Raw genomic sequence first — 15,609 nt, 5'->3', positions numbered from 1 at the left:
AGAGTCAGTATCAGGACAAAGCTAAACAGAGGGTCAGTATCAGGACAAAGCTAAACAGAGGGTCAGTATCAGGACAAAGCTAAACAGAGAGTCAGTAGCAGGACAAAGCTAAACAGAGAGTCAGTATCAGGACAAAGCTAAACAGAGAGTCAGTAGCAGGACAAAGCTAAACAGAGGGTCAGTATCAGGACAAAGCTAAACAGAGAGTCAGTATCAGGACAAAGCTAAACAGAGAGTCAGTATCAGGACAAAGCTAAACAGAGAGTCAGTAGCAGGACAAAGCTAAACAGAGAGTCAGTAGCAGGACAAAGCTAAACAGAGGGTCAGTATCAGGACAAAGCTAAACAGAGAGTCAGTAGCAGGACAAAGCTAAACAGAGAGTCAGTAGCAGGACAAAGCTAAACAGAGAGTCAGTATCAGGACAAAGCTAAACAGAGGGTCAGTATCAGGACAAAGCTAAACAGAGGGTCAGTATCAGGACAAAGCTAAACAGAGAGTCAGTATCAGGACAAAGCTAAACAGAGAGTCAGTATCAGGACAAAGCTAAACAGAGGGTCAGTATCAGGACAAAGCTAAACAGAGAGTCAGTATCAGGACAAAGCTAAACAGAGAGTCAGTAGCAGGACAAAGCTAAACAGAGAGTCAGTAGCAGGACAAAGCTAAACAGAGGGTCAGTATCAGGACAAAGCTAAACAGAGAGTCAGTAGCAGGACAAAGCTAAACAGAGAGTCAGTAGCAGGACAAAGCTAAACAGAGAGTCAGTATCAGGACAAAGCTAAACAGAGGGTCAGTATCAGGACAAAGCTAAACAGAGGGTCAGTATCAGGACAAAGCTAAACAGAGAGTCAGTATCAGGACAAAGCTAAACAGAGAGTCAGTATCAGGACAAAGCTAAACAGAGGGTCAGTATCAGGACAAAGCTAAACAGAGGGTCAGTATCAGGACAAAGCTAAACAGAGGGTCAGTATCAGGACAAAGCTAAACAGAGGGTCAGTATCAGGACAAAGCTAAACAGAGGGTCAGTATCAGGACAAAGCTAAACAGAGGGTCAGTATCAAGACAAAGCTAAACAGAGGGTCAGTATCAGGACAAAGCTAAACAGAGAGTCAGTATCAGGACAAAGCTAAACAGAGAGTCAGTATCAGGACAAAGCTAAACAGAGGGTCAGTATCAGGACAAAGCTAAACAGAGGGTCAGTATCAGGACAAAGCTAAACAGAGGGTCAGTATCAGGACAAAGCTAAACAGAGGGTCAGTATCAGGACAAAGCTAAACAGAGTCAGTATCAGGACAAAGCTAAACAGAGGGTCAGTATCAGGACAAAGCTAAACAGAGGGTCAGTATCAGGACAAAGCTAAACAGAGGGTCAGTATCAGGACAAAGCTAAACAGAGGGTCAGTATCAGGACAAAGCTAAACAGAGGGTCAGTATCAGGACAAAGCTAAACAGAGAGTCAGTATCAGGACAAAGCTAAACAGAGGGTCAGTATCAGGACAAAGCTAAACAGAGGGTCAGTATCAGGACAAAGCTAAACAGAGGGTCAGTATCAGGACAAAGCTAAACAGAGGAGAAGATTTAGACTTATTACAACACATGAATGGAATATCACTGGGCTGGTGTGTCAGGACCCGAAATTAACATCCGGCAAGCACCAATGGCAACAAGGTTTTACATTTGGCGTGTGGTGCTCAGGGGTCTACCCGCCACGTAGCAGGTCCCAAAATAGTCATCATGTACAATTAAAACTGTGTGTTTCGGTGCGCTGCCGGGCTAACATGAGTGCTTCGTGAGATTGTCTCTAGTTTTCTGGCTGTCATTCTGGCTCTCCTGTATAGGCTACCAAACGTGACTCTGGAATGAAATGCAGTCGTCAATTTACCTCTGCTAAATTGACAGCCTATGTCGGCTGAATCAATCAATGAATCAATCGCTCGCGCTTGTTGCCGACACTCGTATAATGAGGAGATGAATCAAAATGCTTACCACAAATTAAGCCAAATGGGAGCCGAGAGCGAGTGCAGGAGAGCTGACGCAGGTGCCATGTGTGGAGTGGGAGAGATTAAGGTGCGTAGGATATTGCTGGAGATTCAAGTTGTGCGCTGTCTGCACTGACACTGTCGCAGTTATTACTTTTAGCTGCTTTGTTTTTTCATCAAAGCAATGTCCAGAAGATATGGGTTCATGAGTGTCTGCAAATGCAGATAGATAGACTACAGTAGGAGCGTGCTGCATGTTGTCTGTTTCAATAACGAAAGCGTCCTTACCGAGAATGACGTGCCTGTTGAATGCCGACCAATATTCTTGCTGCAAAATCGGCCTCTTAACAACACTAGAATAAAGATAGACTCTTGAGGCTATAAAGAATACACTATAGAGAAATACATTTATTCTTTAAACAATTGTCCTTTGTTTGATAGTGGCCGGGGAATATTCGATATGGCCGGAATTCTGGAACGTTACCGGCTGCATTGGCCGTCTGAAAAAATGCCTAGCGGAATCCCTGATGTATATGTGACAAAAATGCGATATATTATTATGGCCAGTAAGAAATATGCCTGGCGGGTGGATTTTCATATAGTCTATAACACAAAAATATTTGTTTCTTTAATAGGGTAGCGATGTGTGAGATTTTAATTTCAATAGCCTATATCAGAATTGTCCACTCTGGTTAAGGTATTGACTGCGGTCACGCCATCCGCGCTGTGGAGAAGCTGGTCTTGCATGCGTGTAATTGCAGGGAAAGAGGTACTGTAGGCTACTGGCCGGCACAACTTTCTCAAAAATAATCTACTGTTATAAGCATTCACCTCACGCCACAGACCTGTATGGTCGCGAATTATGTAGCCTAATAAAACCATGACAAACAAATTCTCATTTTCAAATCAAGGTGTGTGTTTGTTCTGCAATGTAGGCTATAGTTGAAAATAAATGTGGCATTCTGAAGAGGCGGGGGAGTGTGTGCACGCGCAAGGTTTTGGAGAGGATTTCCTGCACTGCACGGAGAATACTGTGTGCGCTCAAGCGCAGTGGGGTTTTTAGCGCTAAGACCTGCTATTAGGTGGCGTTAAAATTGAGAGCACCAAAGGACATTTTTCCTCACATTGCGCCGGAACGCCTATTTTGGCACGGGCAATGCCCAAACCCTTTGTTTACGCTCGGAACATGGCGATGTTATCTTCGCCAGAGCGCAAAATGACACTTGCGGGAGGGAGATGATAGGCTAAGAGGTGCACGGATACGCCTGGGCCATGCCTACACCTATGTCTGCGCTTAGATTCCAGCGCAAAACTGGATGCTGGAGGCAGACGATAGCTTAAGACGCAGGGAAGATAGCATAAGAGGTGCGCAAAAGATAGCGCCGTACGACGATAGGGCCCTAAGTCAATTGCCGCATAGTATTAATATCCAGATGTTGTGTTTGTATGAACATTTCACCAAACAATTCCACTAATGCTGTGTTATTGAAGTAGAAGCATCCAGAGGACCATTCATTCCACATCTTACTTGGAGATTTCCTCCTCCTATCTTCTCCCATCTCAGGAAGTCTCCTCTGGCGTTATAGACGGCAGCGAGCAGCTTGATATCAGTGTTCTGAGAAACACACAAACGACACACACATCGATACACATTACATTTTCTGTGCCATGGCAGGTTTACTACTCAGTTTCAGTTTTTATTATTTCATTTTTTTATTTATCTCGAACAATAAAACACAAAGCAGTAAAAGATCAATCATAAACAAACAACACATTTAAATAAAAAAAATATATATACCGTATATATATATGAAAGACAATACCGGTAGTTATGTTCGAGAAGGAGCAGGAAGAAGCACAATGCTTATCTTATCCTGCCCCTACTTCAACAATGAGATTTTAAATCTTATATTTAAAATAAGTAAATAAAATAAGAAGCAATTTCACAAAAGCATTTACATCATCACCACCATCATGGTTTTAAACATCTACATGTTGTCATCATCACCAACATCATGACCATCATCACCAAATGATCACCTTCATCCCTCATTTCTGTATCTCTCAAAAATAATATTCTTATATTTCTTCTTAAACTGTGACATACTTTGACACTGCCTGATCTCCTGATCCAATTCATTCCACAAAGCGACACCGCAGACAGAAATACACATACTTTTTAGTGTGGTACGAACACAAGGACGTTTTAAGTTACCGTTACTTCTTAGGTTATACCATACGTCTCCTTCTTTGAACAAGCTTTGGAGGTTAAACTACTGTTTTTATATGGTTGTTCTTCTATTGCTTCCTTAAATCGCTGATAACGTTGGAGTTCTTTGTTTGTTGAATATTATTTGCTGTCCGAGTTGTGGAAGAGCAGTAGGGCTCATTCAGATACAATCCGTCACTCGCATTGGCCCCCCCACGCTCCATTCATAGTCAATGGGGGGAAGTCCGTCAGGCTCCGGCAGTGGGCGATGCAGGGGTACAGAGGTCGTACAGCGAGAGAGCTCAGAGCCATCCAACTTTTGGGGGATGCAGCCCTACGTCACACACACACACACACACACTCGCACGCACGCACGCACGCACGCACGCACGCACGCACACACACACACACACACACACACACACACACACACACACATCTCTGCTCTGTTTCACTCTTCTCTTCTCTCTCAAACAATCGTGGCTGTATATCTGTTCTCTTCTCAATAAAAATCCTCTGGTTAGTTTGTCAATGAAAGCCTGCCTGCCTCAGCACTCGTCGTTTCCTGGTTCGCTCGTACACATGCTTGTTTTGAAGGGGAGAAGACAGAAAGGGGGGGGGGGGGGGTGAAGTGAGATCCGCCCACCCCAACGGACTACAGCCAGACTAATATACGTCTGGACGGATTGTGTCTGAATTGGGCCTTAGGGTTCACTACTTCTTTTTTTTTTAATATATTTTATTTTCAATTTTTCAATAGAACAGTACACAAACAAGACAAAACAAACAGGCTCAGGCACAGGAAAAGAAAAGAAAACAAACAAACAAAAAACAAACATACAAACATAATCAACATTCAATATCACAACGTGGTGCTACCAGCCCCACAAGGCGCATAATGTGCTTAAAAGAAGTTAGGGTTCACTACTTACCTTGTTACTTCCTTTGAAACTGAACCCAGTGGGTAGCGGTTCAGTCTGCAGCACTCGACTGGCCAGGCCTGGCTGATCCCCATAGTAAAGCCAGGGCAGATTGGCCCTCCTGAGGACAGAGCAAACACACATGGCAGCTTACTTCAGGTGAAAGTAAATGATAGGAGAATGAAGCCCCGTTACACTGAACCATGTAATCAGACAATCTTTTTCTGTTCGAAATTAAGTCCACGCGAGGGCTGCCATTAACGGTGTTACCAGTAGGAAATGTCTTGCGTGGAGCCCAGAGCGGCTGTGGATCTGAAGATGGAGTTGAAGAGACCGCAGGCGTCATTGGCCACACTGTTGAATGAGTGCATGTTCATCACACACATGTTCCCTAGAGCCTGGCACGCTGTCAGGTTGGAGAAGGACTGTGAAACACAGACAACTTGTTGATGCAGAGCAGTTGAAGCACACAGAGAAACTCAGAGTGAGACGGAGACAGAGAGTGTATTTACAAGGCAGGCTGCTGATGAGGAGTACAGGTTTTTGAGGAACCACGCAGACTGGACTGGGAGAGCCTGCGGGGTGACACAACAGAAAACAGAAATCAGAAAATACAGTTCGGAGTAACAAAAAGAGAGGGAACAAAGAGAGAGAGAGAGAGAGAGAGAGAGAGAGAGAGACTCACCAACTGGGCAAAGGTGACATGGGGGTTCACGTTGGAAGGGTTCACATTGGAAGGGAGGCTGTGTGGAGGGAAACATAGTCCTCCTGCCTGAGGAAATTCATGCAAACTGTTAATGACACTTGAATTCTCAAAGCAGTACGCCTGTTATTGACTCAGGTATGTTTGGGAAGGTACTGACGGTACAGGGCTGAACTCACCAGGACATTAGTTGAGCCACAGACACAGGAAAGGGAGGTGTTAACGAAGGACGCCTGACATCTCTCACACCTGAAAGAGAATTTCACAGACTATTCAATCTACCAGTGCATACACAAATACAACTTTGACTCAAGTCGGTCAGTGCACATGTAGCTTACTTATCCCACTTTTCACACTCCGTTTCAAAATCGCAGTATTGAACATTGCATAAAAGGTAGGCATGGGTGACTCCCCAGTCAACACAGTGGAGTCCTTTCGCTTCCTGGGGACCATCATCAGCCATGACCACCATCAGCCATGAGCTCTGAACATCAGAGCTCTCACCAAGAAGACACAGCAGAGGATGTACTTCGTGCGGCAGCGGAAGAAATTCAAAGTGCCAAAGGCCACGATGGTGCACTTCCACACCTCCATTGTTGAGTCCATCCTCACCTCCTCCATCACCGTCTGGTATGCTGCTGCCACTCTCAAGGACATTAACAGACTTCAGCGCATCATCCACTGTGCTGAGAAGGTGATCGGATGCAACCTGCCATCCCTTCAGGACCTGCATGCAGCTAGAACACTGAAGCGATCTTGTAAGATCATGGCCGACCCCTCCCACCCTGGCAACGAGCTCTTCAAAACACTCCCCCTCGGCAAGAGACTGAGGTCTGTCAAGACCAGAACCTCTCGCCACAAGAACAGCTTCTTCCCAACTGCCATCAGCCTCACAAACAAGGCCCGTAAGCCCCTTCCACCAAGGTCCCTACCAACACACCCCACTACCTCCTCCTGAACCCACCCGAACTCAGCTGAATCCCCCCACTGACATGAGGCCAACCCCCACTGTGTGCAGTCATCAGTAGTGCACATGCGCTGTGGCAAACGAGCAAGTAACTACAGTTATACACTGGTTACTCTTTGTTTTGTTCTTGGTCTGGATTTACTACAAAAATGACCGTTTGATGTAACTTTGGATTATTATTTCATCACGTGGTGAGTACACAAGTCACAACATGGACATGTGAGTGTATATGGCGCTGTTTGAATGTGCATTTTGGTCGACTGAACTGAAGTAGGCAAATGTCCCATTGACTCCCATTGTTAGCGCTAAGCTAATAGCATTTGAGGGCTCTACCACAGTTTGTACTGCATGCAGATGGAAAATAAAGCCAAATAAAGCCAAAAAGTTGGCGTATCCCTTTAAATGTGATTGTGAACAGAAATATATCAGCGAGTGTGATGTGTGATCTAAGATCACTGTCTCTGTTGTATGGTGTTGATACCTGTCTCCGCTGCTGTTAGGTACTGAGAGGGCAGGGTCACCTCCATTACACAGCTCACACCTGGCTTCATCTAGAAGGTTTCCGTGGACATCCCTTTCCACTGAAAATAAAAAATAAAATGAATTACCCCAAAAAAAGCACCCATGTTTGGACATTGGACATGTATTTATTTATGCATAAAATAAAGTAAAAAAAAAAGAGAGCACATCTATGTCATTGCCTTGTGATGCTAGATTTGCAGCTAGCACTTTCGACATTAATCGTGCGTTCCATTATCGCAAAAGAACTGGGATGTGGAGGCTAAATGACGTCACATCCGTTTTGTTAGCATTCCATTTGCAGAAAAGTTGAGCTGGGAAGTTCACTGTTCGCTGGTCAGATCCACTCGCTAGCCAGGCTAGCCATTGTTAGCAATAACAGTTGACAACAAGGCATTTTGTGGCATTTTGCGCATACAAACACTGCAGCCTCATGTCCACACAGATAGAAGTAGGCCGTGCTGTTTGTACAGCTGATTTAACGAGACACAAACAAGACAGAAGTGCTAAATAGCATTTATACGATTATAACTACTGTTGTTGCGCGGATCAGCCATCTTGGATTTTTGAGGTTGGGGCTGCTGAGGCTCCTACGAGTTTGGAATGGGAAATACCAGCTCTAGTGACGTCACGTCCCAGCTCATGAACTTTGAACCGGTAAGATTACCAGTTCCCAGTTATAAAGGAATGCACGATAATGCTTGTGTTTATTTAGCACAGTTCATAAAATGAGTCCCCTTATTAGTGACTCACCCAGAACAGTCGCTTGTGGGCATTGGCACATCCCCCCATCACTCAGACTGCTTGGACAGCGAATACATCCAAACCCATCTTCTGTTACTGCCTGTATAGAGAAGACAGACAGCATGTCAACAAGGCATCATTACACATTACTGGAGTGGATTGTGTAGGGCAGTGTTCCTCAACCAGGGGTACGTACTTGAGCAACTTGCAGGGGGTACTTGGAAAGATTTGGCATTACAATGTATTTCCAAAATGATGGGAGAAAAATAATTTCAAAAGTAATTTCATAAGCCCATTGTGAAAATGGCACATGCACGCCGCAACTAGTTCCCCCCGACAGGTGTCAACTGTTACATGACTGATAAATGGCTCAAAAACGTCCAGTTGCTGTCGCTCCAGATTCAGGTTTAGGAGAGCCTGGTTATAAAAGGAAAAAGGAGGCCAATCCCAAACTTCAGTGAAAAATATCTTTTGTATGGATTTCTTTGTACGTCTGCATATTATTACACTAAAAGTTATAGAACAAATTTAGGAGCATCATCAACAGGCATGAGTGAGGGGGTAGGCTACTATTGGCATGGCAAAACAGCTCAAGGGGTACATAAGACAAAAAAGGTTGGGAACCACTGGTGTAGGGCAGGGGTTTTGGGGCCTCCCCAGGACGGCTCCAAGCAGTTTCAGTGAATGGAAGTAAAACAAATAAGTAAACAAAAGGAGATGACATAGAATAGCTTAAATGTGTGTGATTTGTGATATGTGTGAGAGATAGTTCTGAGATACAGTAGTTTTGTGGAATTTTGCTGTTTCCCCCACTTTTTTATGTATTTGGTGTAGTCTGAAATATGTCAAACAGCAATATCAGGCTATTTTGGCACAATTGTTGAGTGTGTATGGGTGTATAGGCATCAAAGGAATTGAGCGAGGGGGGGCGTCTTTTTCCAACCTTTGTCTGGGGGAGGCCCACAGTCTCAGACTTTGAAAACCCCTTGTGTAGGGAGTGTGACAGGCCATATCTGTGACATGAGATAAACAGCACAGAAACTGCAAAGCGTACATACAGGCTTGTCGGCGGGACACTGCTGGCAGGTACTGGATGCTCCATTAGTGGTGAGAACGCGGTGCCCGGTTTGGCAATCACAGCTCAGTCCTGCAAACGTAAATCCAGTACAAGGTTTGTATGGCGCACACTCTGCCATCAAGCAGTCACTGTCAGAGTTACTTCTGACCCAACATATTAATTTCACGGTAACCAAGAGCCATTAAAGATAGACCTAGTCTGACTTTAAATGAGATTTAAGCATACTGGTTGGATGGATAGGAAAATCACAGTTGCCCCAGTACTTCTTGATTGGTGTAGATCTCTAATGGGTGTCTCAGATTGGAATAGTCTAATAAACATTATCTGTTTTAGGCATACTTAAATATTACAACTGACTTATTTTGATGTAGATGTTAGCTACCCTATCCCAACCCCCCTCCAGGAACTGGTAAATAAACTATACTCTTCTATAGGCTACAAGTTTGACTAAAAGTCACATTAAAGTCTAAGTTTATGTAAAAACGAGCGCCAAAACCAAGCTGTAACGGCATACAACGTAAGCTTGTCTAAAGATAAAACAGTTGGCATTGCAGCAAATCAGCTAACGTTACCGACCGTTAGCTAACGTTAACTTGGCGATGTGACGATGACCTACCCGTTTCACTCGGCCGTTGATTTGGGCCGCATGTAACACAAGACAAACTTGAGATGTCGAAAAACTTTTCCACGCCACAGTCTGTAATAGCCTGATACGGGATAATAAACTGTTGGCAGCGAAACGAATCAAATTCTATTAAAAGAAATAACATTAGAGTCAGTTTGTAGCTTTTAACAAATAACGTTAGCGTCCCCGTCGCCATGGTAAATATCACCCTTCCTGTTAGTTACCCACAATTCCTTACGGCATGATGACGTAACATGCACAGTCCCGTCTCTAGTCCAGTAAGTGGCGCTAATAGGCCTACGTGTTATTGCTATCTGCTTTAAAACAAGGACGAAGAAGAAGACGCAAAGCAGAAGAAGGAAGAGGAGGAAAACCACAGCGTGAGCGTGTAGGTCTGGCTGGCGCGAAAGACAGCCTACAAAGAGCAACAAATAACGAAAACAACAAAACGCACGGACATTTATCTACGTGGTTAACCGCTGTGGTGAGTACTTAATTTCGGGCATGTTTAATGATTTAGTGGTCTTCGTTGATGTGATATTACGTGTGTTTTTCTTATTATTTGTGTCGTAGCCCTTCCCTGTTCCCTCCCTTTCGTTACCATGTGCCTGCACATTATGTAACCTAGCTGGCAATACACTTCAATTGAACGATAGAGGAGCTTACATTTACATATTTCCCGCTTTCACCGTGCCAAAATTCTCCTCAACAATATGATGCGCGGAACCCCCCTCGTGCCTGATGCATCGGATTATTGTCAATAACACGATGCATCAGGCACGAGGGGGGTTCCCCGCATCATCGGTGGAGTGTGTAGTTTAGTTTTTGGTTTCGTTTAGAAAGGACAGTGTGTGCACACATACATCAATCATTTGCAATAAACACAGAGATGGGTGCACCAGATTTAGCAGGAAGCTCATTTCCATCTGTAGTCCTATGAACATAGACACTATCAAAAACAGACGCACCATTCGTAGAACAAGGACAGTACAAAGTGCATGTTATAATATTAGAATCGAGTAACATCCATCCATAGCCATAAAGATCCTAGTCTTACCTGCAAGATAGACATTTGAGACCGTCTGATCTGATAGAGGAAGAACAGATGACTGCTGTGTGCTGTTGTGGACCTTTTTCTCTTCATGTTCCCTTTTCTCTTCTCAATTTTCAGATGTGTTTGGCCTAGTGTGACAAAATGACCATAATCCTGCGATTACAAGGCTTAGATGAGAAGGCAGGTGCTGAAGACATACGGCGATTCTTTGATTGCCTCGTCATTCCTGATGGGAGAGTGTATATCATCGGAGGAAGTCTAAGAGAAGCGTTCATTGTATTCGCCAATGAAAGAGATGGCCAACTTGCTATGCGTCACACTGGACGCCTCCTCAAAGGATCAAAGGTTAATCTGTACATAAGCAGTTGGTTAGAGCTGGAGCAAAAGTTAACGTCGACGGTAAAGAAGGACAAACCCTCTGCACCGCAGCGTCCTGTCAAGACGCCTCCACCGCCCAAGATGACCCTACCACCCAAGACGCCTCCATCACCCAAGATGCCTCAGCCACCTCCAACTGCAGGTCCTTCACCCTCGAATGCACCCGAGACTGCTCTTCTGCTTGCAGGGCTTGTCACCATGCTCCAAGGTATCCAGTCATACCAGCAAACAGTACAACAGCCAAGAGAGTTTCCCCAGGGTTGTCGCACAGCTGATCCCAGGCTGATCCCAGCAACTGTTGTGGCCGATGAGTCCAGGCCACCGGAGGAAGCTGTCAAGTCTAGGCCGGGCTACGTCCGATTGTTTGGTCTGCCAGCGTCGGTTACAAAAGATGAAATCTGCCATTTCTTCAAAGGGCTGCTAGTTCAGGAAGCCATAGTGAATGTGAAGTTGGGGGATAGCCGCGGCTGCCTTGTGAAGTTTGCAAACTCACAGGATGGGTGCGATGCTCTTCACTTCAACAATCAGCACCTGGGCTCCTTCTGCGTGGAGGTCCGTGGAGCTGCCGAGTACATGTGGACTAATGCTGTACAGGAATGTGAAAACTCTAATGCTGACATACCAGTGCGCACAGAGACACAACACGGGCACAAAACAAGGCCCTTTGGTGATCCAGTGAAACCCAACCAAGGCCCTCTTGAGGCAAAGAGAAAAGTACGAAAAGCCACTTTCACAGTGCCAACCAAGAGGCGTCCTAAGGACCATTTGCTCATTAAGCCACGAAAGAAGCCTAGATCTGACTGTACCTCCATAACTGGCGTGTCACCGACTAATGAATACATTGTCATGGTTAGTAAGTTACCAAAAAATATAACCAAGACCGAAATAAAGGAATTATTTGCATGTCCAACGATTCCACACAACAAGGTATTACATCTTCTCGATACGGAAGGCAACAGATCAGAAACAGCATTTGTCACTTTTGACCAGACTGAAGATTATAGCTATGCTATGAATCTCACTGGTTGCCATGTAGGCTCTGAGACCATTGAGGTCTCATCGATCACCAGGGAGAGGATGGAGGCCATGATTGCGGCCCGCAAGCAGCAGTGTCTGCGTTCAAGGCCAACTAGAATGAAGAAACCAAAGACAAAGAGACCGAGCATGAACCCAGACCTGCCCGATCGCCAAACATGCTTATATGTCAGAAACCTGCCAGCAGACGTGCAGAGAACTGAAGTGAAAGACCTTTTCTGCACATATAAAGTGAGCGAGGATAACGTCTCCTTGTTGCATGACAATTATGGCAATGGTATTGGTGAGGCGGTGGTTACATTTAAATCAGAAAAGCTTGCTGCATTGGCTCAGAGGCTGAATGGTAAAGTCTTCCTCGGGACGAATGTAATTCTCACCTGCATAAGTGTGATGCAGAGCAAACGTGTCTTGAGGGGAACCAGTTGAGGAAGGGACAATGATACCTTCTATGGCACTCTTGCAGAACACCTTTTTTCCCGCCGGGGTCATGAGATGGATGGTCACTCACTCAAGTCAGTCAGTCATGGACATTTAGTGAGTTTAGTGGGGAAAATGGCTGTAGGTGCTGAGTCGTGATTTGAGGGGTGGGTAAGATTAATATCTAGGGGGATATGGGCAGTGTTTTTTTTGCACCATGGTCTGAAACAGTGGTCCTTTTTTTTTTAGCCATGACCCTCAAAAACCTTTAGGGTGGGGTTCGTGACCCCCTCCCTGCCGCTGCCCAACCAAACGACTTACTAGAGCGCACACATTCACACTGATTTCACACACTCACTGAAAGCTTTTTTGTACAGTTTATAGTTTTATATAGCTTTATATACAATACGTAATGGTATGGGAGATTTAATCATCATGGGAATAAAATCTCTCTATATATATATTCTTTTACAGTCATCCCATGACTCCCCAAAATAATCTTGCGACCCCATGTGAGTCCTGACGCCCAGGTTGAGAACCACTGGTCTAAAACAGGAGTGCCCAATAGGTAGATTGTGATCTACCGGTAGATCTCGGGCCATAGCTCGCCAAAGAAAAACAAATCCTCTAATTTTTAATGCATAATCTAAATCCCACTCATGTATAGTTAAAGGGACAGCTCACCCTAAATTCCAAAAACTCAGCGAGGAGACCGAAGTACACCCGCTAGCTTGCTGCTGCTCTAGCTGCCGCTAGTTTCATGTTGGAACCTGGTTGGGACTAGCTAGCAGCTAGTGGGTGTAGTTCAGTCAAAAGAAAATAGTTCCTACATGAAACTGCTCACAACATGGTCTGTGGATTATCTTGTTACTGGGTCATGATTTCTGGCAAGAGACACTGCTGTTGAGTTTTTCAAATTTATTTTTTTGATGCTTTGAGCACCACAAGCTGAGTGCCATCCAGTTCCATTGTATTGGAGAGAAGGCAGACATCTCTACAGCAGATCTCTCCAAAACCCAGGCAACTATCCCAAAACAATCTAGATGGATAAATGGCACTACAGGTGAGAGGGAAAATATGTATTTGGGATTTTAGTGTGAGCTGTCCCTTTAACTCAGTATCTACAGCACATGTCAAACTCAAGGCCCGGGGGCAAATCTGCCCTAGCACCTCATTTGATGTGGCCCGTGACAGCAAGCAAAGAATACAATTTATGCAATACAATTCTAATGAGTTCTAATAGTTGTAGTCTACTAGTTGTCTGCCATTATTTTCCCTATAATTATATTTTCAGAGCTAGTTATTAATTAAGTTATTACAAAAAACAATAATAATCGAATCCGAGGCAATTAAATGTAATATGACAAGTAGGCTAGATACATTTATATCGTGTTACATTATAACATGGGGGGGCAAGGGGAAAAGATGTAGATTGCAACTAGTTATATTTTTTGTAAGTAGCTCTCATCATAAAAAAAAAAGTTCTGGCACCTCTGTGTGTACACTTTGACTGAAGCTTCTTCTGGGACTTATGTTTCTACCAAACTCGTGTTGTTTTTCACTAACCGCTTATTTCATTGAGCCGATCAACGTTGAGCGATCAAATTTAACCATGTTTATGGTTTAAAGAATGTTTAACCAATCTGCTCTGTTAGTATTCCTTTGCAAGCAATATCATGTCACTTTATTTGTATTACTGTGAAATAAATGTTTACAAAACACGTTGTTTTATGGTCCGTTTTATGTCCGTAACCCAAACAATTGACTAGACCAGTGATTCTCAAGCAGGGGTACGGGTACTTTAGCAGCGTGCAGGGGGTACTTGGAAATATTGTGGATTACAATTTATTTCCAAAATGATGATAATAAAAAAAAAAAAATCCAGGTAATTTCAAAAGCCCATTGCTAAAATGGTACATGCACACCGCAACTAGTTCCCCCCCGGTAGGTGTCAAATGTTACACTGATATATGGCTCAAATGTAAATGTTGAGTTGCAGTCGCTCTGGATTCAGGTTTAGGGCAGCCCGGTGACCAAAGGAAAAAAGAGGCCATGCCCAAACCACCAGCAGTTCAGCGAAGAATATATTTTGTATGGATTTACTTGTGCGTCTGCACATTAAAGTAAGAGTTATAGAAGACAGAAGAATAATCAACACGCACGAGTGAGGGGGTGCTATTGGCATGGCAAAACACCTTAAGGGGTACAAAGACAAAAGGTTGGGAAGCATAGGACTAGACTGTCAGAGTTGGAACCACAGGGCTAGACTGTCAGAGTTGGAGTCAGAAAGGAGAAATGGACTACTTGCACAACTCCACTACTTCCTGAAATGAGTAGGGCATCTTGGTTTCCTGTCCTACACTATAGAGCAGTGCTGACCAATTTGGGGCCTGTGGGCCAAGTTTGGCCCGCGCTCTGTTTGTTTTGGCCCGCCACGGATTTGGGGGATTTTTATTTTTTTCCCCCCGATTTTTTATCCAGAATGCAACTCCGGCAAGTTATCAGATATCTGCACTGATTGCAAAGGGTGGACGAGCTTTTTCATGTGGTGACTTTGTGAAAGTGTCTGAATGTGGCTGCGGATACTGTGTTCACTCCTGAGATTGCATCCCTGCAAATTGTTTACAAAAGATGGACAATAAAGCTGATTTTCAAAGTACCTTGAGGATTTTTCAAGTTGTGAATTAAGTCAAATTTCTCTCTTGATTACAAAGGTGGAAAATAAAACTGTTTTTAACTGGGTGTTTACTGATTAAATGTTTAAGCTCCCCACAAATGCAGATGTTTTTTTTAAATATATATAACCAATTGCAAATTATTACAATTACCAAACAGATAAAAAGTAGATTATTATATTGAAAGGTTATTTTAGATTTAGAATGTTAATTTTCTATAAAACACAATACATTTTAATGTAATTCCACGTTTATTTTTGGCCCTCGGCCCTCCACCCAGATTGAGTTTTGGCCCTTCATGGGAAAGAAT

At 44.0% G+C, this 15,609-nt stretch overlaps 2 protein-coding genes across 2 annotated transcripts in view; one reads left to right on the top strand and one right to left on the bottom strand.

Moving 5' to 3' along the window:
* The window catches only part of tmem67 (transmembrane protein 67), a gene marked incomplete at its 5' end in the record, with an annotated part of 21,834 nt that extends 11,949 nt beyond the window's left edge, over positions 1 to 9,885 (bottom strand). The window contains 10 exons of the mRNA XM_083649402.1: positions 3,504 to 3,590; positions 5,117 to 5,225; positions 5,375 to 5,529; positions 5,617 to 5,679; positions 5,790 to 5,876; positions 5,987 to 6,056; positions 7,256 to 7,355; positions 8,047 to 8,137; positions 9,096 to 9,184; positions 9,732 to 9,885. Coding sequence (XP_083505528.1) covers positions 3,504 to 3,590; positions 5,117 to 5,225; positions 5,375 to 5,529; positions 5,617 to 5,679; positions 5,790 to 5,876; positions 5,987 to 6,056; positions 7,256 to 7,355; positions 8,047 to 8,137; positions 9,096 to 9,184; positions 9,732 to 9,885 — 1,005 coding nt within the window. The remainder of the gene's footprint in view (positions 1 to 3,503; positions 3,591 to 5,116; positions 5,226 to 5,374; positions 5,530 to 5,616; positions 5,680 to 5,789; positions 5,877 to 5,986; positions 6,057 to 7,255; positions 7,356 to 8,046; positions 8,138 to 9,095; positions 9,185 to 9,731) is intronic.
* Positions 9,886 to 10,098: 213 nt separating this feature from the next.
* Positions 10,099 to 14,043, top strand: rbm12ba (RNA binding motif protein 12Ba). The gene is made up of 2 exons (XM_083649390.1): positions 10,099 to 10,224; positions 10,912 to 14,043. The coding sequence occupies exon 2, from the start codon at positions 10,936 to 10,938 to the stop codon at positions 12,631 to 12,633; it is 1,698 nt and encodes a 565-aa protein (XP_083505516.1). The 5' UTR covers positions 10,099 to 10,224; positions 10,912 to 10,935; the 3' UTR covers positions 12,634 to 14,043.
* The last annotated feature ends 1,566 nt before the right edge of the window (positions 14,044 to 15,609 follow it).

This window comes from Poromitra crassiceps, assembly GCF_964638095.1.
Source record: "Poromitra crassiceps genome assembly, chromosome: 1".
In the NCBI taxonomy this organism is placed as follows: domain Eukaryota; kingdom Metazoa; phylum Chordata; class Actinopteri; order Beryciformes; family Melamphaidae; genus Poromitra; species Poromitra crassiceps.
This window is presented reverse-complemented; position numbering and strand designations above follow the sequence as displayed.

Excerpts from the sequence above, each read along its gene's own strand:
- rbm12ba (XM_083649390.1), top strand. The coding sequence starts at position 10,936 with ATGACCATAATCCTGCGATTACAAGGCTTAGATGAGAAGGCAGGTGCT.